This window comes from Sinohyriopsis cumingii, chromosome 14 (genome assembly GCF_028554795.1).
Source record: "Sinohyriopsis cumingii isolate HCF-2022 chromosome 14, ASM2855479v2, whole genome shotgun sequence".
Taxonomy (NCBI): domain Eukaryota; kingdom Metazoa; phylum Mollusca; class Bivalvia; order Unionida; family Unionidae; genus Sinohyriopsis; species Sinohyriopsis cumingii.
The window spans coordinates 67,083,634-67,110,152 of NC_142974.1; the positions used below are offsets into that span (position 1 = coordinate 67,083,634).

Genomic DNA, 26,519 nt, shown 5'->3' on the forward strand with positions numbered 1-26,519 from the left:
CACTAAGGATAAACGGCCAGCAAGAGCCATCGGAGGAAATAGCCATCGATTTTGACAACTATTCGACTGCTCGCGCGTATCATCGATTGCTAAGTTTCATGGGTCGCGATCAAAATATCGATACCGGATTGCAAATATCACAGCTAGATTTTAATACTCGTTATCCTATCTATTACTTTTCCCTGGAGCATCTCGATTTGGTAAAACAATCCGTTGTTGATATTCATTTCAAAGCCAGAATTAACACAGCCGGAGCAGCAAGAGCCATCGCGGTAATCCTCAGTGATAGAACAATGATCCTGGAAGGCATCAGCGGCAGAATGCGAGTCATCGATGCTCCTGTCGAGAACATGTGACAAATTCCAAATTTAGACTAAGCGATTATTAATATGCCATACGAACACGTCAGTGTAACTCTGACCCCGGGTCAGATGAAAAAGCTCCAATCAGCGATATCAAAGCGATGCGGTATGAAATTAACACTGAAAAACGATCAGATTCACGGTGGACCTAACAAACTGTCGCTAACTAGAGGTCAACGTGAACGATTTACCAAGGCCAAATCAGCAAATTCTGGCGTTCATGTGAGCCTTTCCATAGGCGCCATCAGAGATATGGTCAAAACAGGCGGATTTCTTCCTTTTCTTCCCCTGATAAAAATGGCCCTTCCGATTATTGGAAAGACATTAGGATTAGGCGCGCTCTCGGGCATAGGTTCCAAATTAGGAGAAAAAGTGGTGGGAGGACGATACGGTAAAAAAAAGGGAGGATTATTTCCCGCCTTCTCTCCCCTAATCGCGAAAATGTTGCAAAAACAACAAAAAGGATCAGGCCTTTATCTAAGACGCCCCCCATACGGATCAGGCCTAAGATTAGCACGGCCTATTCAAATTTAGATTTACTTAGCGAAGCAAAGAATAAAAAAATAAAATTTTTCAGAGGGGTATTTATGCGAGATCAACTACCAGAAAAACCAAACCCTACCGAGACAGGAATAATAAATCTCGATAAAAATACCGGCCCTGGCACGCACTGGGTTGCATACGCGATTAATCCTCGCGAAGTCGTTTATTTTGATTCGTACGGATTAGCACCGCCAAATGAATTTATCAACTATGTGTCTTCGCTGAAACTTCCGGTTTGGTATTCGACACTTCCAACGCAGACATTAGCGGATCCACCGATATGCGGCCCTGAATCAATTAACGTCCTCGATGCAATTTCAAAATCATCCGGTCCGTATCACAAAATTGTATTTGAATACGCCGTAGATAAATATCATGGTTGATATTTACGGTAGATTTATCTACAGGAAGGAAAAGGCAGAAGTGACTGACGTCGATCTATCAAAGTTCGCAACCAAGAGCGATATTAACAATCTTCTATCGCTGTCAGAGGTGGACCCTGGCGAAGTTGCTGTTTTTCAAAATACCGAAGGGCGATTACACACCAGCAACGTGAAAATAACTGATATAATCAAGCGAGACGAATACCGCGATCATATCAGTCAGTTTACTCGCCAATCGGAGATGGTATTAAAATCTATTGCTGATATTACCGATATTATCGCGGTATTACCACTAAAGGCCAATATCGCGGATGTGGAAAAATCCGACAAAGAGCTATCAGCGGCGATGCTTCTAAAGGCTGATAAAGCATTACACGACGATCTTCAGGACAGAATGATAAAAAGATTTACCAAGCTAACTAACGATCTTAAAAAACTAGATGATACATCAAAAAATCTCAGTAAAAAACTCGACGAGGATATAAAAAAATTCATCGAAACTTCCTCAATTACACACGGCGATCTCATCGAGAAAACAAAGAAAATAAACGAAGATATCGCCCAAACCAACAGAGAGATTGAATCAGCACGTGCATTAATATTTCAAAAAACCGATAGAACATCACATAACGATCTCAGCGAGAAAGTAAAATCCATCAACGAGGAAATTACCAAAATAAATACCGCGATGGGTCAGAAAATCGATAGAACATCACATAACGATCTTACCGAGAAAACAAAGAAAATAAACGAAGATATTGCCCAAATCAACAAAGATATTGAATCGGCACGTGCATTAATATTTCAAAAAGCCGATAGAACATCACATAACGATCTCAGCGAGAAAGTAAAATCCATCAACGAGGAAATTACCAAAATCAACAAAGATATTGAAGCGTCACGTGCATTAATATTTCAAAAAGCCGATAGAACATCACATAACGATCTCATCGAGAGAGTAAAATCCATTAACGAATAAATTACCAAAATAAATATCTCGTTAGGTCAGAGAGCAACAATCGACGATATCAACAAGGAAATTAATAAACTCAGCGAACTTGTTGTTCCCGAATTTACTAAGGGGTTTAACGCGATGCGTGAATCGACAGATGAGAAAATAAAAAAAATCGACGAGGATCTTCTCGACGCATCTACAAAAATTAACGATATCAACACAAAAATATCACCACTGAATCTTGGAAGATTATCGCGTATTTCGATACCAGCGGAGGTAGAAACAAAAAATCTACAATGCCGTGTGCCATTTATGATAGAGACACAAAGGGGCGCATGGACACCCGAGAATAACATATTTAAATTTACCCCGCCAATTACTGGAGTATATCGAATATTTCTTCAAGCTCCGATAAAATTTAAAATAAAAGCCGCAGGTGGCACTTCTTTCGATGAAAATTTTAATTACATTATGACCGCAGGTTACGAGTTCATATTTGTGCTAGAACCACCAGATAGAACCAACATGGGACCAGTGTATTATATTATATTTTTCGAATTTTTATCCGAATATAAGCAGAATCCGTAATTGTTATCGTAGATTAATAAATGACCGCATCGGATTATCGTTATAATCAGGCGCGATCATGGCAGGATTCGCTAAAAAAGCTACTCGACGAGTATCAAACAAAAATAAAAAAATACCAGCGTAGATTAGTTATCATTGACGTCGCCGTGTACGCGGTATCTGCGGTAGTCGCTGGTGCTGGAATAATTTTATCCGCGGTAACAACAATTGAGCCAATCGTTGCAACGATAATAATCTCGTCAACAACGACAATCGCAGGTGTTCTCAATATCGTAGCGAAAAAGATATCCTCGTGCACGAGTGAGAAATTATCGTTGTACAAAAACAAATTATCCAAGGTCAACGACGCGTATTCGAGATTATCATCGCTGCTTTCGGAGAGTCTCAACGACGGCGTTATCTCCGATCTAGAATTTTCGGCAATGATAAGTATTTACTCCGAGATTGAACAAATGAATATTAATAATGTCCGAGCTAGCCCAGATCGTGACAAACACGACTCCGCCGACAACAACACTAATATCGTTAAGCTCAACCAAGCCAGAATTTAGCATCAATTTTCCAACACCAATTAGCGTCAAAGAAATTGCGTTAACACAATTGCGTGTCTACAATAGCTGGCCCAATGTTAGATCGAAATCATTCGGTAAATTATCATCGAATAATTCACTTGTTTTTGCCAACAAAAACAAACCCGATGGAACGCCTGATTGGATCGTCGTTGGCATACCAACAGGCAGTTACGAAATTGATCAGCTGGATAAGGAATTTACCACCAGAATATCAAATATAACCGGCGATGCTACTCCGGGAATAAAAATATCTGCGCATGAACCAACACTGTCATCGATGATAGAAGTGAAATTGCCGTACATGGTAGATATTTACCAATCATCGATTAGGACCATATTAGGTTGGCCTGAAATCGCACTTCTAGCAAAACCAAAAAAATCAGATTTTATTATTCCAGGTTGGTACGAGGAAGCTCCTCCAGAACTACCGGAACCAAAAAAAGAAGATTTTACCACCGACGAAGGATGGTATGGAGATATCAAACACAAACCTCTGATCGATAGCGCCATCAACCTCATGAATAACCACAAAATTAACCTGGTAATATTCGCTTTTACTTTTATTAACGAAAGAATTCTCTCGTGGTTGCCTCTTCCTAAAATTCCCCCCGGTGTGAAAATCTTCGACGCTACCCACATTTACAGGATAATAGCCCCCATAGATGGTATCTTGGTAAGAAGAACCCTCGACGAATTTATTCAAGATCATACAATACAATTAAATTTATTGCGGGAATCCTTTCATGAATGCATCTTAAATAAATCAGGCTCATGTAGCGAAATTATCAAACGCGTGAAGATTTTAAATCAACTCGCGAATGATGTTGAATATTATCATGGTATGTTTATTCAGGCGATAGTCGACGATATATCAATTGCCGATTATGTTCTTCCTATTAGCAAATTCGAGTTGATCAGAAATTCAGGAGAAAAACAAAAATTCATGAGAGTATTTGGATTAACCGAGGAAACGCTACCAAATTTCAAATTTCCTGATTATGACGTTGATAAAATGAGAAAATCTGTTACTGATACCATCGATGATTTATTTCCGAAGTTACATGCCGCGTGGACTAAAAAAATACAATCAGAATCGATTCTCAAACACGATAATGATCCCACCGGGCAAGGGCGGCATATCTCGCCAGGTATCGTTAATATAACGGAAGTTATCGCGATTTATCTTCACGCGGATGTTGTCGAAGGCAGCTACAATGTTGATTCGTCAGAGTCAAATCAAGCGCAGCAGGGTTTTATCTTGTATTCGTTTTCACCTAGCGCCTCTCCTGGTTATTTGATAATAAAAGAGCCAGTGAATCCATTTTACCTGCGATGTCATAATCGATTATTGTCGAGGATAAATTTCAAACTAACGGATCAGAAAGGAAATTTGCTTGATATCCGCGGAGAAACTGTTAGTATTAATTTACTGGTAAAATCGTGAGAGTCTCTGACTCTTGAATCTATTCACGGGAAAAACGGGCCAAAAAAATAAATAAAATCCAGGGAAATTTTCAAAATTAATATATTTTTTTAATTTTTGTTTTTTTTTTGTTGTTTGCGGAAAATATTCAGGAAAATTCAAGAGTCTGTGATTTCCTTGGCCTTGCTCTCATCGACAAGCTTTTTCAGTTGTCTGATGCGTGAACTTGTAATTTTTTTTGACTTGTATGCGTCCGATAAAATCAACCTAGCTTTTTCCACTAGCGTAGATAATTTAACAAAATCCTCGACGCGATCATCACTGACTGTCGCAAGTGATTGATACATCGCAATCTGGATTTTCTTTATTAATTTGTATTCGGATGGTAGCGTGTATTTGTATTCGAGTTTCCCCTGAACAATCGCCTCGAATTCGGATCGGATTTTATTCGTGTCCAACTCCGATGGAAGATTTATTTTTTTCCTTAGATCATCGATAGCTTCGATAATATTGTTTATGGTTTGTTCATTCATGTTATATTAATTTTGTAATATTCAATTAATCTTCGTCGCTTTCTGAGTCTGATATTATCGGAATATAAGAAAATTCGATCCATTCGCCGAGATTGTAGGAGAACGTCGCATGTTGAATTCCCTCTGCCGCTCGCCGCACCGATGCTGGATTAATATCATAATATTTTGCAGCGGTGCTCATCGACGTGAATATAATTTCTTCATTTGTTTCTTGATTTATCGATTTGACGGCCTTGGCATACTTCGGATATTTACCGGTATTGCCAGATATGCAATTTTCACTCGGAGTTACCGCGCGAAGATTGGTTATCTTGTTGTTGAGTTTGTTTCCGTCGATGTGATCGATAACAAGTCCAATCTCTATTGGTCCGTGATAGCACTCATATACGAACCGATGGTTAAAATAATTCGTTTTTTTTCTTTTTTTATTCTCACCGACAGTAAATTTGAGATATCCAAATTTATTAACCCTACCAACATTTTTCCTCGTTCTGATATGTCTGACGGTACCATCCGATGATGCTTCGTACCCCTCAATGATTGGATGAGATTTATACTCGTGCGTGATTTTCATTGCAGGAATCGTCGATTTCATTTCCATTATATAATATTTATCTGTCTAAATCATAATTTGCCTTGAATCGATTAATATAATCTTCTTCGCATGTTATCACCGACGAGGATCTTTTTTTGTAATATCTGAGCAATTCCCGATAATTCTTTCCTCCACAAGCCAGACACAATCGAGTTTTTCCTCGCGTGCCAACTTGGCAAACTAAGCAACGTTGTGGTCCTTTACTGCCTCGTCGAATTGCATATATGTGAGCGCCACAATATTCGCCTCTGCAGGATTTGTCGCATGATTTTGTTGATCCGATTGGTATCCATTTGCATTGCATTATATAATTTAAACATTTGTCTAAAATATAATAATGGATACATTTGATCTTGATGAGGCAGAATATATCATTCCTGAGGTTGATCGTGCCAAAAAAGAATTTTTCGATGATGGGGGGATTCATGTTTGGTCGACATGGAAAACTAACGCTGTTGATGCTACGATGAATCTGGAACGGGCCAAGAAGATAATCGAGCATATAAAAAACTCGCATTCCGAGGAGCGATTTATCTTTGGAATAAAATTCATCGCACAAATGCCTGACGACACTTGGATTATTCGCGATAAACGAGATCCAGTGCGTGGCGGTAAGAAAAATGTTGTTCTTGATAAAAATTCGAAGCCAGGATTATTATTGGGAATTGACGGTCCTTATTATGCTAGGGCATATCCATCTAGCGCTGTTGTTTATGGAATTTATCGGCTGAATAATAACCCGGACATGAAAAATCTACCTGCGATGAAAGAATCACCGATGATAAATTGCGTGGCTGAGCGCGTTATCGAGCATATGAAAAACGCTCGTCGCGGATCCGGATTGACACAGTTGAGGTTGAATAAAATTAACTCATGGGCGAAGACTGTTGTTGATGGCGCATCGATTGACGATGTTGCTGTGTTGAGCAAGAAACTTAAATTTCCTATCACGGTGAAAACGCTATCAGGAGAAATATTATATTCGTCGCCGTATAGATCTCGAGGAGTACCAATCGAAATTGTTGATCATAATTCACATGCGTGGTCGCAGTCGGTAATGATATTCCCGCGAGATCGCGCTGTTAAATTTTATCCCGTGGAAGGCGCAAAGGATAATTCTGATGCTATGTTCCGATATATCAAAATATTAGCCGCATCTGATCCGATATCAGTTTGGTTATTCTCGAGTGAAGAAAAATATGATCAGTTTATCTTGCCTCGAGGAGATATTTACCGTGATGAAAAATTGCATGAATCGATGAAAAATATCGCGGTGAAATATTCGTCAAATCCTGATCAGTTACTGACAAATTGTTTTACGGTTCCGTCTGTTGCTGCTCACGCTGCCAGAGAAAGAAATTCGTGGAAACCTACAAGGAACGAATACCTCGCTGATATTCAACTTAGTTGTGTCGAATACGGCCATGGCGGATTGTGGAATACCAAGTATTATTTCGAAGACATGATATCCGTTGATATGAGCGCGTGCTATCCTGGAAGTTTCCTTGGATATGGCGATTGTGCGGATTATTTTGCTAAATTTGGCCATCCCACCAACGAAATGACAAGGGTAGCGATTAACGGACCGTTGCCTGATTTTGTCATGACCGGATTCGCTTGTGTCACTTCATTTGAGTTTGCTGAAAATTTACATAAAATTTGTTATATTTGGTTTGGTCGGCATTTATCTCAACGCAGATGGGTCCCTATAGTGTTGTTGAGATATATGCTAGATTCGTCAATGTTAGTATCGTTGACGGTTAGCGAGGCAATTATATCATACAGGAAACAAACTGAAGTGTGGCTACCGACGGATTGTGAAAACGCGAAAGATATCGGAAGAAAAATAATTGGTAAATTTACTCAAGGAGGATCCGTTGATCATAAACACCGACACGCTAGGTTGTTTATCAACGATGCCGAAATGGACTTTATTATTGCCGATACGGTATCGCGAGGAATATTCTGCAACAGAGAGAATATTATCATTGACGGAGAAAAATTGGGTACCGTAATTAGCTATCTCGACGGAGAATCAGCGCAGTATACGCATTTGAGGTCTTCGATGCTCGCTTATGTGAGTATAAATTTACTGTCGATGATAAATAAATTTTCTGATATCGCGGTAAGGGTCGCAACGGACTCGTTTTATATCGATAAGAAATATCAGTATAGGCTGGAGAATTTAATCGCCGATGGCTCTTGGGGCACTTGGAGGATAAAAAACGAGGATATCCTAGATTACTGTGAGGACGCCGATGTCGAAGATTGGTCCTGGTGGTAGCGGTAAAACAACGCGAGCGATAAATTTATTTGCGAAATCTGATATGATAGTGTTGACTCCAACTCACAGATTAGCGCGAGAAATAAGGCAACGCGGCGTTGATTCTGGTACGTATCATAGTTATTTCAAATACAGCGGTGGATTATGGGATTCGGCTCGTATGGGAAATAAATATATCAACAAAATTATAATATTTGATGAAATTTGCACAGTAAATTTAGTTGTATTAAAATCATTCCTGGCATGGCTGGAGGAGAAAAATACAGCCGTGATAATGTGCGGAGATCATGGCCAACCTGATCCGATTGATGGTGAATCTCCTCACGAATGGCTCAGGAACTTTGTTGACTATTATGAGGAAATCGACGCTGATTATAGATCCGATGATATTTTACTGACCGAATTTAAGAAAATAATTCGATTACAACCGAATAAAATTCAATGCGATGTGATGAGAAAAATAATTGACGAGACTCCGATGGATATTTTTCTTAATTTGTGGCGTCCCGATCATCTGATTGTTGCTAGTAGGAAAATTGTTTGTGATGTTATTCAGGAAATGTTATTCAAGCTTCATTGCGAGAAATTTCCAACATTGCAGGTGCCGTTGTGTTACAGGCCCGCTGATACCAGGAAACAAAATATCAGTGTTACTTTACCCTGCGGAGAGGAAAAGATCCTGGTCTTGAACGATATTATTCTTGTTGATATTAATCTTGTTAATGACGCGATAAATGCAGAAAGATCGCCATGGAAACTAGGATATGCAACAACGATACATTCATCGCAGGGATTGACCGTAGATGGTCAAGTTTGGATCATCGATGATAGAATTTCCTGGTCAAATTTAGTTTATTTAGCCGTGTCGAGGGTAAGAAAATTATCTCAGTTAGGTAGAATTCGGTTTCACATTAATGACGCTGGCGGTAGTTGAGTATCTTTCGGTATTATTTGTAATTCCTCCTTGGTAAATCCGCGTTGTGGCGCTAGCGAATCTAGGAAATAAATTGCTGGTCTTCCCGATGATCTTGTTACGGCTGATATTTTGTGTGTTGTTACGCTCCAATTTGGATCAGTTGCTCTTTTTCTTCCTCCTTCGGCCTCGCCTTCTTTATATAAATACCGGACCGTGACGCTACCTAGCACAGGCGGAATTGTGGAACCTCGCTTTAGGGGTATATTCGGTTTTGTAATCGCAATTGCGGGTTTCATTGCTATTGTTCTTGTTGTCTCGTTATTTAGTGCGTTAATCACATGAGGCAACCTCGATACCCAATCATGAGATCGATTATCTTGAATAAATTCACGCGCGTACTGGTATCCGAATAATCGTTCTGCAAGCGTTTTATTGAATCTTTCGACGATAGCTTGATTGTGATGAACACCTACAATACCGCGACGGATTTTAACATTATTCTTTTTCATCAATGAAGTAACCGCGCCAAGAAATTCTCGACCTGGATCAACCTGGAGAAGCTTCGGCCAGGTCAACGGGGATCGTAAATAAATTTCGCTAAACGCCTTAGCGATCTCCGTTGCTGTTTTATTCGATAACGGTTCTGCTTCCTTGTATCTGCTAGCGATATCAACAACCATCAACACATACTTGTATGTGACTCCGTCGACGGTATCGTAAGGAAGAAACATTAAATCAGCCTGATGGACTTCATTAGGGACGCTGACAGAGAAACTCGCATATGATATTTTCTTAGGTGGAGGAAGATAAATTTGCCAGACTGCCTGTTTCGATAGCCACGATTCAGCGGTGGATTGTTTTACTTTTGCTGCCTTGGCGAGTTTGGCAATTGCTGATTTTCCTCGCCAGAATCCTCGCGGAGAATAATATATCTGCTCCATTATTATTTACCAGCACCGAATACTAATTTACCTTTCATCGCGCCTTTTACCAGCCAGGTTGCTAATTTCTCTTTGAAACTTTTATTAGGAATCGCGTCTGTTGCATGAATTAGCCTAATATCAGCGAGATGTCTTTGTTGTAAATCCCCGCTACGATACGCAAGATCGTGATAGTAACACGCGTTATCGATGGCGTTTACTGGATCTTCGTCGGGATTTGGTTGATTATTATCATTGAGTCTTATATCAAGCCTCGTGCCGGGTCCGCAGTAATTGTATCCTGGCAGATGCTTTTCTCCGGGATATTTCGCCCAGGGCAACCCAGGTAGATTTTTCATGGAGGCGGTAATGTCTCCTCCGGTTCTTCTATTTTTTTTTTTACAAATTTGAACTTGCGCGTCTTACAAACTTCGCATTCTCCTGCAATTGCGTTCCTGTTGTTGCGTGTGACGATTTCGGTTGGATTTATCGTAGCTGTGTGAGTGCGACACTTAACACAATATAGATCCATGTATTCTAGTAACATGAATGTAATTGATTTTTCCGCCACGAAGAAACGCGAGCAGGTGAAACACAACGCGGTGTTACCAAATTCGATAAGGATGATAATTATTGGCCCGTCCGGTTCTGGAAAGACGCAATTGTTGCTAAATTTGATAATGCGATGGCTAAAATGGGATAAATTGTATTTGGTTGCACCGTCAGTTGATGATCAGCGTTGTTATCAAGTACTAAAGGAATTTAGTGACAATACCGATGAAGGCACGATAGAATTTATCACAGACATCAATGAAACTCCATCCGTGGAAAATTTAGATGGCGATGTTAATAATCTTGTTGTTTTCGATGATGTTATGCTGGATAAGCAAACTAATCCGGCTAGGATATTCTCGCGTGGCCGACATAAGAACACCGATGTTATTTACGTTACGCAGCGATATACGCAAATTCCAAAGGTAATTAGGGACAATTGTAATATCTTATCGGTGTTCAATGGCGTCGATACTCACACGTTGAGAAATATTCATCAGACTTGGTGCAACGGCGATATGGACATAAACAAATTTAAAAATTTCTTCAGCCACGCCCAGGCAACACCGCACGGTTTCATCACGATTAATCTTCATGATCCGCGTAGTAGATATCGAATCCGTCTCGATCAAATTTATTCATGAAAAGGCAGCCAAATCTTCGCAAACTTCATCGACACCAGAATAAATTCCCCCCCCCCAAAATCCTTGTCCGGAATCATTGATTTTGTTCACAAAAAATTGCAGTCGGGAGTGAATTTACGCAAATTAATTTTCGTAGGAAGGCTTATTTTTTGAAATCTGAGGCTTCTACGGAGAAAGTTCTCGTAGGAAGCTTTATTTGGTCTGGAACGTCTGGTCTGTAGAACTTCCCTGCTGCTATATTAATGATGTGACCTTGCATCTGATTGGATCAGGCTGTTACCATACTAGAAGTCATATTTCTGATCTGGCTTTTATCAAGATCTTTGGTGAGTTAAATAATGAGCAAGATCCATGCTTACTTAGGTGACCTTACTTCTGATTGGTTGAGTTTATTGGCACTCAGGAGGCCATGTTTCTGATGAGAACTGGTTTGTAAGTTTATATCATGAATGTCTTTAAGTTTGATTATGAGCATCATCCATGAATATTGATGAGGTCATCTTGCATGTGATTGGCTGAGGATGTGTGCGTTCAGTAGCTTAAAAAAATGAATCACACTTGAACACAATTCTGACGAATTAAATAATCATGCTTTGTGTTTTATACATGAAGTAAAGTCAGGCTTCAAAGAAACTTTGTCTCTGTTTACAAGTCCATATTTTTGATGAGATTTTGTTTGTAATTATTATATTATCAAATTTACTAATAAGAATGATTATGAACAATATCCATGCATAATGATGACGAGAGCAAACATCTAGTTGTATGGACTTAAGAACATTCTTGAGTTCTTAAAAAAACTTATCAAGTTTGGTATGTAAGCTTATATCACATAATCCCTCCTACGATACCAAAGACCATCAATACTTGCTGATTAAGTCAGCATTCTTTTACTGAAGATTTGATTCATGTAGGGGTTGTCTTATAAGTGCATTGTACCAAAACAACTGATAAATCCTGGGGTAATATTGGGACTTTTGCATTACATAACAGAATACTGTCAATAAAAATATTTTAAACTTCTCAAGCCATTATTTTCCTCCATAAATGTATATCTGACATCCACTCAGTTTATCGGTATCATTATTGTATTCATTACACATTACTTATATCTACATTTGTTTGGAATTTCTAAGTTGTGAACAAAGGACTGAAATACAGCATGGCAAGAGATCATTACCATTTATACAATTTGGTAAAGAAATATATCTTGGTGGAGTTATGCAAGGAGGTTCTGAAGGAAAAATGTTGAGATAATTATGATATATGTATAGAAGCTAACGCCAGTCACAAATGAAGATCACTCTAGTCAATCTGGCCCCTGTGGCGATAAAAGGTGCAAAACCTGTCAGCATGACAGAGACCAGAACATTGTCTGTTGTTGTGGGGTTTAACACCATTTTTCAGCACGATAGGCTATACATGGCGGCCAGTATTAATGGTGGAGGAAGAACCCGGAAAACCCCGGAAAGAACCACCGACCCATGAGAAGCTACTGGCAAGCTTTCTCACATGCCCACATTGGCTGAATCTTAGACTCGAACCGCCGCAGACAGAGGTGAGATGGCAGTGATCCGTAACGAAGAGCGCTTTAGACCACTCGGCCACTCGGGGCCCCAGAAGAAGAACATTTTCTAGCACAGTGACTAGAGAAAAACTGAACATACATGGTCCAAACAAAATGTGTAAAACAAAGAATGTAATTTATCTCATCACATGTACAATCTGTAGTATTCAGTATGTCAGAGAAACTGAAAAGCTACACAAAAGGATCAACTTTCATAGATCTGATTGGATGACTAAGAAGCTGTACAGAAGGCCAGTTACGAACACTTCTCCTGCCTTGATCACACTTTCATTGATATAACTCTTATTGCAATTGCTCACTACCCCAACTGGAGTTCTGAAACCAGGAACGGAAAGAAATCTTACTGGATAAGCCATCTTATAACATTGAAACCAAGCAGTTTAAACCATGAAGACTAGAAATAGACAGTGATGCACAAATAAAACTATATTTTCTTTTAAATAATTCTCTAAATTGCTTATTAGTCGCCCAGTAGCCTATAATTGCTACTGAAACAAGGAAATATCCAGGATATAATTTTCACTTACATAAATTTACATAAAATAATGTCCTTATGGCTCATAGATTTCTAGGTCAATATAAAATGTTTTCCAGCATCCACAACAAGTTGAGATAAACTAGTCAAAATATAATAAATTTAAAGGTTTAATTCCTGTAGAAATAGTCATGTAAAGTTTTGCAAACACAACGTCTTTTCAGTTTTATTTGTTTGTCTTGTCTGTGTTTTGTATTTGTCTTTGAAAAAGACCCATTAAGAGTTGAAAGTGCTCATGCCAGTTAGATACAAGTTTTGCACTGTTTGTTGCTAGTTTTTTGCATTTATCTTAATCCCTGACACGCGTGATCCCTTGCTGGATCAAGTGCATTTGAAAGGACTGTTCTTCACCATATGATTGTATTATATATATGTTTTAATACAAATAATACTATCTTACAGGTTAGAGAATTTTTGATTCGTACTCAACGGAGAGTCAACATAAATTGTGTCACTTTATTGATGTAGTAAATACCCAAGTGAATAATATCAAGTCCACTTGGACATCCTATTATTGGTGTTGGGCTTAGTTGTAGTATCTGTCTATTGTCTAATCTCTTTCAGTTGTTCATCCATTATGTACCTATCCATCTGCATCTTTCCTTGACCAAAGCAAATTACGCTCAGTTTTCATAAAAGATGTGGACATGTCAGTTAAGAAGTATGGTACAAAAATCTCTAGGATAAGGAGTACAGGGTTGAAGATGAGCAGATATAATGCAATTATCCAGTGTCCAGCATGTTGATTGGCATTTGTTAACAGTTGTTTGTTATCACTACTTCATCTAAACATCTTGCAGGAGAGTGATCAAACATGGCACAAAGTTTGACCAGGAGGTCTAGTGATAAATATGGCCACCACAGTGTCCATTCTGACAATTCTGTTACTATTACATTTTGTGGACTACATGGATGAGAGTAATTAAACACATGGCATAAAGTTTGATCCAGAGGTCTAGTTTCAATATGGATAACACAGTGCCCATCTTTAGAATCATCTATTTACTCCTTTTTTTGGACTGTATAGAGGAGAGTAATGAAACATGGCACACGATTTGATTACTTGGTCTGGTTTCTGGTTGGTCCTAATTGGAAATTGTGCACGTAAAATGTCTAATATGGTAACCATAGTGGCCATGTTGAAAATAATGTTATTACTACTTCTGCTAAAGAGATGGTTATGTCATCATTGGATTTATACTTTTCTGTTGATATGTAGCCACTGACGAACATAAATGAACATTGTGGTGATAAGAATTATGCTGTCTTCTCCACATCAACAATCTTGAAAATCTCATTGTTACTGTTCCTAAATGGATGGGCATAGCATAATAATGGAAACCTTTCATGAAAGCACGTTTTCATGAAAGCACATTTGTATATTAGCAATCAAACTAAATGAAGATGGTGCTGGACGTGTCATAAAATGTCTGCCATAATGACCATCTTAAAAATCATGCTGTCACTGCCATACCTGCTATATTTCTAGATAGTGCTGGAAGGGTTTTGCAACTCAAAAAGTGTATACAGAAGGATTGGAAATCCAAATGTAAATAAAAGAAAAATTGTATGTTTTTTTTTAATCGTTTAATTTACTTACAACCAAAAAATAGTTGCCTTAGCATTGTCAGATATCAGAACCATATGCATACACAAAAACTGACATAATCACAACCATGCTGACATTAAATAAAAACATACATACAAGTAATTGCAAACAAAATAGACTTATCTAGATACAGTCTTTGCTGGTGTCAGTAGTTCCACAGGGAGTTTGAAGGTAATGCATTTGTTTTCATATTTGCACTTTAGACATTGTAATGCTTGGACGGTATCATTATTCAAATTTCCTTGCTGGAGTCTGTGAGGAAATCATGAACAGAACTGTATTATTCTTGATGCCAATGGTGTTAGCATTGTAAAAAAAAATTATCTGATGCAGATTGACCTTGAGATATGCTTGTATGTTTAGAAAAATGAATATATATATACATATACATCACATTTGTGACTGACAATTTGACTGGGAGAAAGGGGAGGGGACATAATATTTTCATATTTAATTGGAGCCTTACAAGGAATAGAGCAGTAATAAACACATATGTCAAGTACAGGTGTTAACACTTTATCAACATAAATCAATTGTGCAAACATGAGCATGTATTTATTATTGTCTTTCAATAAATTTAATTCATGGCTAAAATTGTCCCAAAAAGCAAGGGGTAATTAAAAGTTGGCAGTTGAATAAGATTAAGTGAAACAGTAATAAGAGAAATAAGATTTGAATGTTCAGTTTAGTTTGTCAGATATATCTTTAATTTTTCTCGATTGTTACATACAGATTCTGCTGCTATTTTGTTGAACACTGTACATGCCAGATTGATTTACGGCAATTTGTTTTGCAGGATGTGCAAAATATTAGATTTTTCCCATTGCAGACCTGCTTCACAAAGTAAAACTCCATTAACCAGGAGTTCTGAATTTAGTTTTGCAGAGATTTCCATGCTTTGCTGACAGCTTTTTGCTTTCTGAATAACAAGGAATGAGTTTAGACATTAAAAAAATTAATCACACTTGAAAACTTTTCTGATGAATAAAATAATCATGCTTTGTGTTTCATACATTAAGTAATGTCAGACTTGAAAGAAACTTTGTCGCAGTTCATGAACTTGTCAATAATTATTAATACAGATTGCTTAAGCATTATATTCAAGGCATGTACGTGTAATAAATTTTGTTCTTCAACACATTTCCTTGATTTACCTCTAACTGAAAATGGTCTGTTCCACCTTGTGAACTTGACCTTTGCAAATTAGTTTAATGGCTCTCCCAAAGCATCTTCGAATGGTGTAACTCGTCATCCTAGCTAATAGCTGAAATTGTGGTTGGACGATACCAGATTATCTTGCCTTCTAATTACCTCAGTGACAATTAGCTGCATAAACTGCCCAATAGATTGTTTTTAATATGCTCAAAAATCATTTTTTTTTTGTTTGGAAATGCAGTGACGTCAAGAGGTTTGGGAGTACAAACAAAATTGTGTCTTTATTGTGATATGTCATATTATGGCAGGTATGTGCTTTGCCTCCTGAACAGGTAGCTTTGTTTGTAGGAGCTATTTATAGGAAGTTGCAGATGATAACTGTGTAAGTGATCTCCACCACTGAAGCTGCTTTGATGGTCTTGTTAATATTGGTTTTGCATTGCTTCCCCAATTGATAGCCTTATCAACATTATATGCCACTAAAACTCTGTTTGAGATGTGTTTCCTAGATGAAAATTGTGATCCAAACATAGCTGCTATGGTCCATATCTTGAAAATCTTGTTAATGCAACTTCTGAATGGATGATCATGTTGACTTTGGGTTTGAACCATACAATACTTTGGGCACTGTCTTTTGAGAATCTTATTTTTTCTACCATGTATAATGTTTTTCATATTGCTAAAACATTTTCCAGAATGATTTTATGCAGCATTGGTTTTAAATAAAAAATGATCTGACTTACAAAATGGTGGTTTTGGTGGTGATCTTGCAAATCATGTTAGGTAATTGTATTGATGTACTGACAATTTCAGTCAAATACTTTGATGTACTGTATTTGATCCTTCCTGAAAATGATACTGATCTAGTGTCATATTCTGATGCTGCAGTAGCCCTGCATTTCTGAGATATTTTTGTCATCTTCTGAGCTACATTCATTTAGTGTCATTGTACTGATAACAAATACTGTAACTTTGACATTTAAAAATAGACTTTTATTACGCTTATCATTGTTGTATTCATCTTAGTACTGTTGTTGTTATTGAGTTTGACAATCTGTGTTAGATAACCCTGGGTTAAGGATAAACAGTTACTTCATACATTTAGTGATCTTACAAACACATGGTATGAAAATACAAGTTGGCTTTTAACACACAGTAATTTCAAGATATTAGGTAATGTTACCTAGGTTATTATCTATCATCAGATCTTGGTCCAAATGCCTTGTCAATGACTTTCATGTTTGTGGTCAAGCAGCATTCCACAGCTTTATGGCTTAATATGGGTTATAATCCCAGATGTCTGGTGAGTCAAGGAGCACAACCATTAATGTGATTCAAGAGAGAATTTATCAATGTTTTCACATCTATCAGTGAATCTTAATGAAGTACCCTGTGCACTTTCTTATTTCTCCGAATACTCAGTGCAGAATGTACAGAGCATCATATTCTGCCCTGGGTCATTCTTCAACCATTCATATGCACTTTCCAGCATTTCTACCAATTTGTTATTGACTTTTTACATTTACTATCATACTGTCTCTTCTTGGCATAAAATGTCTGAGATTTCGGTGAGTGCTGCACACCATGCAAAACTTCCAAAAACATTCTACATTGTTTTGTTTTTCTAAATTTACCTTTAATTGGCACCATATAGTAACTTCTGTGCTGAGGTGCCACATATGAGCAGCTGCATATCTCACCTCCCAATACAGTGAATGTTTATCAACAAAGATATAACTATTGAAATATGTTATTCAGTATTATTCTGGATTATTTGTGGAGTTGGCCAATGCAACTTTTCAAATTGGCCAAAATCAACCTGATATTCTAATGTTATCAGCCATATTGAAATCAGTGTCTGGTGCCAGTACACCAGGTTTCTTCAATGTATATGAAGACAGTTTTGGACAGTAGTTACTCTAATTTAATTGATGCATAGAATAATACTATTCCATTTTGTCATAGTATTTATTGTACACTTACAAGTACAGGATGTTGGTGTTGTGTAGATATTAAGCCACTACGATAAACAGATCAATTAACAATGAAAGGGAATGACATCTTGTAATTGTCTTTTTTGTTAAAGCTGTTCTAGTCTATGACCAGAAGAGCTTGTGGAAAGGTATGTTGTCCTTTGTCTGCCCTTCCACTAGCATATATATGTTATTGCTACTCCTCCTAAACTGTCATGAAACTTTACATGTATATATCCATCCTGTGATCTACTTGGTGAAACATTTGCTGTTAATATGGTCACCACAGCAACCATCTTTAAAATTTTTGTATCACTATTCCTTCACTGAAAGACATCTTATGATATCTAGATGGTTCTAAATGAAAATGGTACTGATCAAGTCATTCAGTGTGGCTGTCATTGCAGCCATCTTGAAATTCTTGTTATTGCTAATCCTGAATGGATGGTTATATTAACAAGGGGTTTTCACAATAAGACTTCTTCAGATGTGTAGTCAATCCTAAATAAAAATGGCCTCTATCTGATGTCCATGGCAGACATCTTGAAAATTGTTATCAAAACTGGTCTTGAACTGAAAATCATTTTGACATGGGGTGTTCACCAAAAGACTTCTACATTTATCTAGTGGTCTGTAAATAAAAATAGTCCCTATTAAAATTTTAGATTCTTCAATGTACATACACACACCTGTATATATTGATTAAGATCCCAGGTCATAACTATCAAGGCATTTAGAACATAATTTCCCATGGCACTGTGACTGACTTTATATTTGAAAGAAGTCTTATTATATTGATTAGTGTAATTGTCCTCTACACTTTGATGATGTGTATCATGGTTTACCTGGGATTGGGGAGATGGAGCTGCTATCTATTTAGGCTCTATTTGGTTTTCATCTGTCTGTACAGGTTAAGGTGTACATATGTGGGGTCTTGCTAGGCTAGAACTATTTGTTTTTTTTTTATTTTGATTAGTGGCATTGCCTTCTACAATTTGAATAAGTATATATGGGTCTACCAGTGTAACTTTACCATATTACTATAATGAGCTCAAATTTCATCATGATAAGTTCATTTGGCTGCTACAGTGATTATTTGCTACTGACATGGTTAGTGATAGTGGCATGATTTGTTTCTTGATGTGCATACAGTCTGGGATTACCTTTCTGTGAAATTTACTACATCTATCCTGTTGGATGAATCCAAAAAACTCAGACTGGATTCATTCAGAATTTTCTACCGACATTGATGGATTTACTGCCATATTTGTTTGCAGAAGTAATTATTTTCAAAACAAATTTCATTTTTTACAACATCAGTGACAATGAGGCTTCACAGAAAGTATTCAGGTACTTAGATAAAAAATATCCAGGATGAATATATCATAGATGAATGAATAAACATGATATTTGCTGCCTGCGTTAGAAACTATTTACAGTATAAACAGAGATACTTTGCTAAAACACGACCTCCAGGGAAGTGTCCTCACACTAAAATAGCAGTATCTTTTAATTTGTTGCACTCAAAATCTTGATTTGTGACTTCATATATGAATATATTCAGTTGTGTAAATAATTCATGTTATTAAAGGTTAATTGTTGCAACAGAATTCTGTTTCTTTAGCTCTACTGGTCATTGATTAGAACAGCTTATTTGGAGTGGTCTGTTGTTCGTCATACATTTTAGGTTAAATGACTAATGTGTCATGACTTGGAGGATGGGGTCAAGGATATGGTGGGTTGTAGAACATATATTAAAAAAACACAGATTTACTATGGAAGTAACTGTTTTAGTTTTTTTTTTAATCAAAGGAATTTCATTGTGACATGGTCTGTATTGTGTTTTGATTGACTATTTTTGCTTCTTCTACTAGATCAGACAGAGGACAAACTGGATACACTTAGAAGGCTAGAATGCATTCCAACAACACAGGCAGAGGAAGCTAGAAAACTGCTTGAAAGAAAAAGATCAGTTGTTATCAAAGGGAACCCAGGAGAAGGGAAGACAACTACGTCCCTCCACCTGATCGATAATGAAAGGTATAGAGACAGACGAGTGGTGCTTTCTTCTCCAAGGCATTGGGAAAAAGTGGACACAGATTGGGTAGACATTATCATACTGGAGGATGTATTTGGACAATTTGACCTTGATCATGGTCGTTTGCAGGAGTGGATGGTACATCTACCTACCATACAGGAACATGTTGATGCAGCAAAGTTACAGGTCATTATTACGACAAGAGTTGACATAATGTCAAAAGCTTACTCCAAGATAGGATCAATGAAACTTTTTTCTGATGATTTGTCACTGACTCTATCCTCAGAACTACTAAATCATTCAGAGAAAATGAGCATTTTGAACAGAGAGCTTCGTAGACATGAAAAAAATGTGAAAGAAGATAAAAAAGTAAAATGCATAACTAATTTTAGAGGGTTGATTGGTTTCCCCCAGTGTTGTTCACTATTTGCAATGGATAGTAAGTTATTTGATAGAGGACCAGAGTTTTTCAAATCTCCAGAAAAATTCTTTGTTGAAAATATCACAAAGTTAGAGGATTCAAGATTCCTAGCTCTGACTTTTCTGTTTTGTAATGGTGAGATATCTGAGGAATATTTATCATCTGAAACCATGCCTGAGTCCAGCAAATGTTTATTGATGGATCTGGCTTCAAATCTGAACATTTCAAAGAAGATGGCATCCATTACATTACTGAGAGATGCTTATAACAGTTTTTTGGAATTATATGTTGTGAAAACCATGTCATATCAATTTGAAAAACCCAACATCTACTTCACACATGCAACAGTCTGTGAGGCTGTAGGACAAGTCCTTGGGAATCGTTGTCTAGAGATGGTGGTAAAACATGGCGACTCAGAATATTTATATCAGAAGACCTACACTGCAGACGTCAAGGACAGTACTTCTCAGAATATGTTTATACCTGTGTATGTATATGGACTTCTGGCTGAGAGGATGGTTCATGATATTTTAGAGGGAGGACTTGTAAGGAGTGTTGTGAAACATTCAGCTCTCAAACAGTATGATTTTTTGATGAAACTGAGTGATGAGTTGCACAAAGGTAATAAGATCATGGGTTTTTTCATGACTAAACCACACTCTACATCAATATTTGACTACAATTTGTCAAGAGGAGACTGCATCACATTTATGCAATATATATTACAAAGTGATGAAGATGTAGTCAGATTAGTGTATAGTCATTTCTTGGAATTCTTGGCATGTGCACATAAGTATAGCAGCTCTGACTGTTGGCAATGTGGCGAAAAGCAGAAGCTACTGGAATTAGCTCTCTACTACAACCATTTTCAGATTGCAGATGAACTAGTAGCTATGAATGCCTGTTATACACATGTAAGCCTATGTAATGCATCCAGACATGGTGACCTCGGTAGAGTTCAGACCATCCTAGAGACCTTAAAGAGGAGAAAGGATTTTGATCCAAGATGTGTGGAAGCAGAAGATGCATTATTCAGAGCCTATGTATCAGGAAACCAGAGCTTGATTGAGCTTTTATTAAAAGAATCCATCAAACTGGATGGCTGGCATGTAGTAGATGCTGTACAATATGGAGATATAAATATTTTGATGAAGGTGGTGGAACATTTGAAAGGTCATAATAAGTGGAATCCACATGATGAGCAAAGGATACGTATTTATCACTTTCCTCCAGAAAAGTGCCCATATACAGCAGAAATCCCATTTTTAACAGCATTGTACATAACCTACTGTAATGAGAGGTTTGATATAGCAGATGTTCTTCTGAAAAATGAAGTAAAAGTCCCACTGGACATACTTGTTTATGTGTCAAGCTATAGTTCACTGCTTACTGTTGCCCGAGTGGTGAAAGATCTGAAAGTCAGTGGTACCTGGGATCCCCACTGTGGTGATGCATCTGATGCATTCTTGAATGCTTATGTAATACAGAAGGATGATGTGTGTGATCTGCTGGTTCAGGAGGGTGTCTCATTAACAATGAAGAATCTTCCTGGTGTGGTTTACAGTGTATCTCTGGAGTCTGTTAAGAAAGCAATACAACATTTGAAAGACACAAACAGTTGGGATCCCAAGTGTGATGATGCATCTAAAGCATTAGTGAATGCTTATTTAGAACAGAATTATGATGTGTGTGATCTGCTGGTTCAGGAGGGTGTCTCATTAACAACGAAGAATCTTCCTCATGTGGTACATTACAGTCGCTCATTGGAGTCTATTAAGAGAGCACTACAACATTTGAAAGACACTGGTAATTGGGATCCCAAGTGTGATGATGCATCTAAAGCATTAGAGAATGCTTATACTGATAGTGAACATTTGTGGACTCTGCAGGCTAATAACAAGACACCTTCTAAAAAAGAGATTTATCTTTATAGTCAACAGAAGTATGGTGTATGTAATCTGCTGGTGAGGGAGGGTGTTTCAATCAGAATGAATAATCTTCCTGGTTTGGTGGGGGCATCACAGGTATCATTGGAAACAGTTAAGAAAGCAATCCAACATTTAAAAGACACTGACAGTTGGGATCCTATGTGTGCTGATGCATCTAATGCATTGAAGAATGCTTATAGTCATCAAAAGTACGATGTGTGTAATCTTCTGGTTCAGGAGGGGGTCTTAACAATGAAGCACATTCCTGATTTGATTTCGGTATCACTGGATGATGTGAAAATTGCAGTGAAGTATTTGAAAGACACTGATAACTGGGATCCCAAGTGTGACTATGCTTCTAAAGCATTAGAAACTGCTTATAGTCAACAAAAGTATGATGTGTGCAATCTGCTGGTTCAGGAAGGGGTCCCCTTAACAATGAAACATATTTCTTACATGATATTGGCGTCACTTGATTATGTGAAAACAGCAGTGAATCATTTGAAAGATATTAATAATTGGGATCCCAAGTGTGATTATGCCTGCAAAGCATTAGAAACTGCTTATAGTAAACAAAAGTATGACTTGTGTGATCTGCTGTTTCAAGAAGGAGTATCATTAACAATGAAGACTTTTCCTGTTTTAGTACACAGTGTATCATTGGAGTATGTTAAAAAAGCAATACAGCATTTGAAAGACATTGACAATTGGAATCCCAAGTGTGACAATGCATCTAAAGCATTACTAAATGCTTATCGCAATAAAAGGTATGATGTGTGTGATCTGCTATATCAGGAGGGGGTCTTATTAAGAATGTTGAATTTTCCTTTCATGATATCAGCATCAGCTGATTATGTAAAAGCAGCAGTGAAACATCTTAAAGATATTGATAATTGGGATCCCAAGTGTGGTCATGCTTCTCGAGCATTAGTAAACGCTTATAAGGATCACAAGTATGATGTGTGTGATCTGCTGTTTCAGGAGGGGGTCTCATTAACAATGAAGCATATTCCTGAGGTTATATTTGCATCATTGGATTATGTGAAAATAGCAGTGAAACATTTGAAAGATATTGATAATTGGGATCCCAAGTGTGATGATGCTTCTGAAGCATTAGCAAAGGCTTATGCTCATCGAATGTGGGACGTGTGTGATCTGCTGTTTCAGTTGGGGATCTCATTAACAATGAAGAATCTTCCTTTTTTGGCAATCAGCGCACCATTGGAGTCTGTTAAGAAAGCGATGCAACATTTGAAAGATACTAATAATTGGGATCCCAAGAGTCACGATGCATCTAAAGCATTAGAGGATGCTAATAGAATGCAGAAGCATGATGTCTGTGAACAGCTGGTTATGGGGGGAGTCTCACTAACAATAAACAATCCTTCAGGTGTGGTGGGGGGAAATGAGGTATCATTGATATATAGTAGAGAAAGTAATAAAGTGTCTGGAAAATAGCTTGGATCTCATGTGTAATGATGCATCTAAAACATTAGAAAAGTATCTTGTAGAGAGAATCATTATGTTATGTGTGTGTTTAGGAAGGAGTTACAATATCATCTAATCAATAAAATATCTATAGCCTTATAATGAAAAGGGAGTTGTCACCCAGAATTAGATAAGATACAGAAACAGTTTCTGAATTTGTTCAAGAGTGATAAAATCAGTTTTGTGATGTTAATTTTAACTTGTGAGATACTTGTAAATTATTGAATAGATTTAGTAGCATAGCTGTTAATTGTATTTTGAAATATTTACTTTGATGTTAATGGTGTTTATAGATGTTAACTTTGATCCAGGCAAATTTCATGCAGATGACAAATCTACACTTGGTTAATATTCATTATAGATAAGTAAGTTGATGCTGACTATTGAAAATAGACTATAAGTAACTGTATAATAATAACAATAATAATACTTTATTTATAGAGGGTGACTCATTAGTCAAGGACTATTCTCCCTTGAGGCCCTCTTAAGGAGAGTATAACAATGCACATTATATGAAGATAGGAATAATTTAAGTGTTTATTTTAACATGTTTAGTATTAAAATACTAAATTCCATTAATATTAAGAAACACATGCATGCTCATGATATCTCTTCTTAAATACTCTAATATTTTCAGCAGATTTTACATGTAGTGGAAACTTGTTCCACAGAACTGTACCAGAGAATTGGAAGCTCTTTTTAAATTGCTCTGTTCTTGGTTCTGGTGCTACAAGGTTCCCATGTAATATTGATCGATACATTGGCTGCATTAAATCCAACAGCCCTGTTTAAGATGCATGCATCAGTGACATCATCACAATTAAACTTGTAACACAAAGCTATACAAATAACTAGAAACCATTTTATTAAATTTTGTAACATAAAAGCTTTACAAAATAATGTCCAAAGAATAACATCACTATTCGGATAATACAGAAAACTTGCATATTAAATCTGTATGATTTTATTTGTTGCTGGGTTTGGGTGGTGGGGATGAATGGCATTTTTAGTGCATTATTGTCTAGGTCATCCTGATGAAATAGGAGCTAAATACCTTTTGCAGAACTGAAACATTCTGACCCTTGGATTATAAATTCATTAGTCTACTTTCTACTGACTGAACTACTACAACTATGGTTGGGCTGCAGGACCCCAGCAGTGGAAAAGATGTAAGCTAACTAAGATTTGGGGAAAATTTAAATTGGCTTCAAATCCAATACTGCAAAAGAGAAAGTTGCTTTCCCCTCCCTATTGTAGATTTATAACCCTTTTATTATTTTCTTGTTAACCAACATGTATTATACAGGAATTTTAACTTCTATATTTAGAATTTCTATATGCTTCAACTGCATTAGATATGTCAAATTTGCCATTCTTTATGTCATAGGATATGACTAATTGAGGCAGGAGATGTTGTAACTCAGTGGCTTGCTGCCAGATTTGTGATCAAATGTTGTGGGTTTAAATCCCACAGTGGGATTTTTAATTGAACAGTACACTTACTTTCTTTGACTGCACTAAACAATGTGCTTGTGTTGCTGAGATGTAAAACACCAAACAAACTAAACTATATTTGCATTCATATGTCACAGTAGTGTTATGAAGATGGCATTATAATTGTGATGGAGGAACTCTGTCATACTGGTGAAATGAAGGTAGCATTATAGTTGTGATGAAAGAACTCTGTCATGTTGGTGCTGTGAAATTGGAATTATGTTTTGTGATGGAGGAACTCGGTCATACAGGTGTCATGAAGATGGTATTACAGTTGTGATGGAGGAACACTGTCATACTGGTGACATGAAGATGGCATTATAGTTGTGATGGAGGAACTCTCTCATACTGGTGACATGAAGATGGCATTATAGTTGTGATGGAGGAATTCTGTCATACTGGTGACGTGAAGATGGCATTATATTTGTGATGGAGAAACTCTGTCATACTGGTGACATGAACATGGCATTATAGTTGTGGTGGAGGATGTCACAGTTGTATCATTAAGACAGCATTGTAATTGCCATCATATCATTCCAGTTGCCATATTAACATGGTACATATATCATTGCTTCAGATGACAGTAATCTTGGGGGATATTATATTTTTATTTTTACATGGAGAATATCAGTGTAGACTTATTAGTTTAAGCGATTGGTATGTGTTTAAGTAATTATCACTTAACTTAGAAATAATTTATCATTTATTTATTTGGAAATACAATTGTGTATGTCTGGTGTCTTCCACATTACTGCATTTATTTATATATATATATATATATATATATATATATATATATATATATATATATATATATTAATAGATGTTTCAAAATAAATACAACAGCAGAACATTTTGACGGAAGCACTTGGCTATATCTGTAACGTGGTATTCTTTGCTCAAAACATGGTTGAATAGAGGGAAACAAATTGCCGATGCACGTTACGAAAATTATTTGGATCAAATTGACTTCTACATTTCACTAAAAAGACTAAATGTATCCCTTCAGTGACAGGACTA

At 37.1% G+C, this 26,519-nt stretch overlaps 1 protein-coding gene across 1 annotated transcript in view; it reads left to right on the forward strand.

Moving 5' to 3' along the window:
• The window catches only part of LOC149784049 (uncharacterized), a 59,963-nt gene extending 33,715 nt beyond the window's left edge, over positions 1–26,248 (forward strand). The window contains exon 6 of the mRNA XM_089932136.1: positions 20,005–26,248. Within this exon, the coding sequence (XP_089788262.1) occupies positions 20,005–23,975 (3,971 nt within the window). The 3' untranslated portion in view covers positions 23,976–26,248. The remainder of the gene's footprint in view (positions 1–20,004) is intronic.
• The last annotated feature ends 271 nt before the right edge of the window (positions 26,249–26,519 follow it).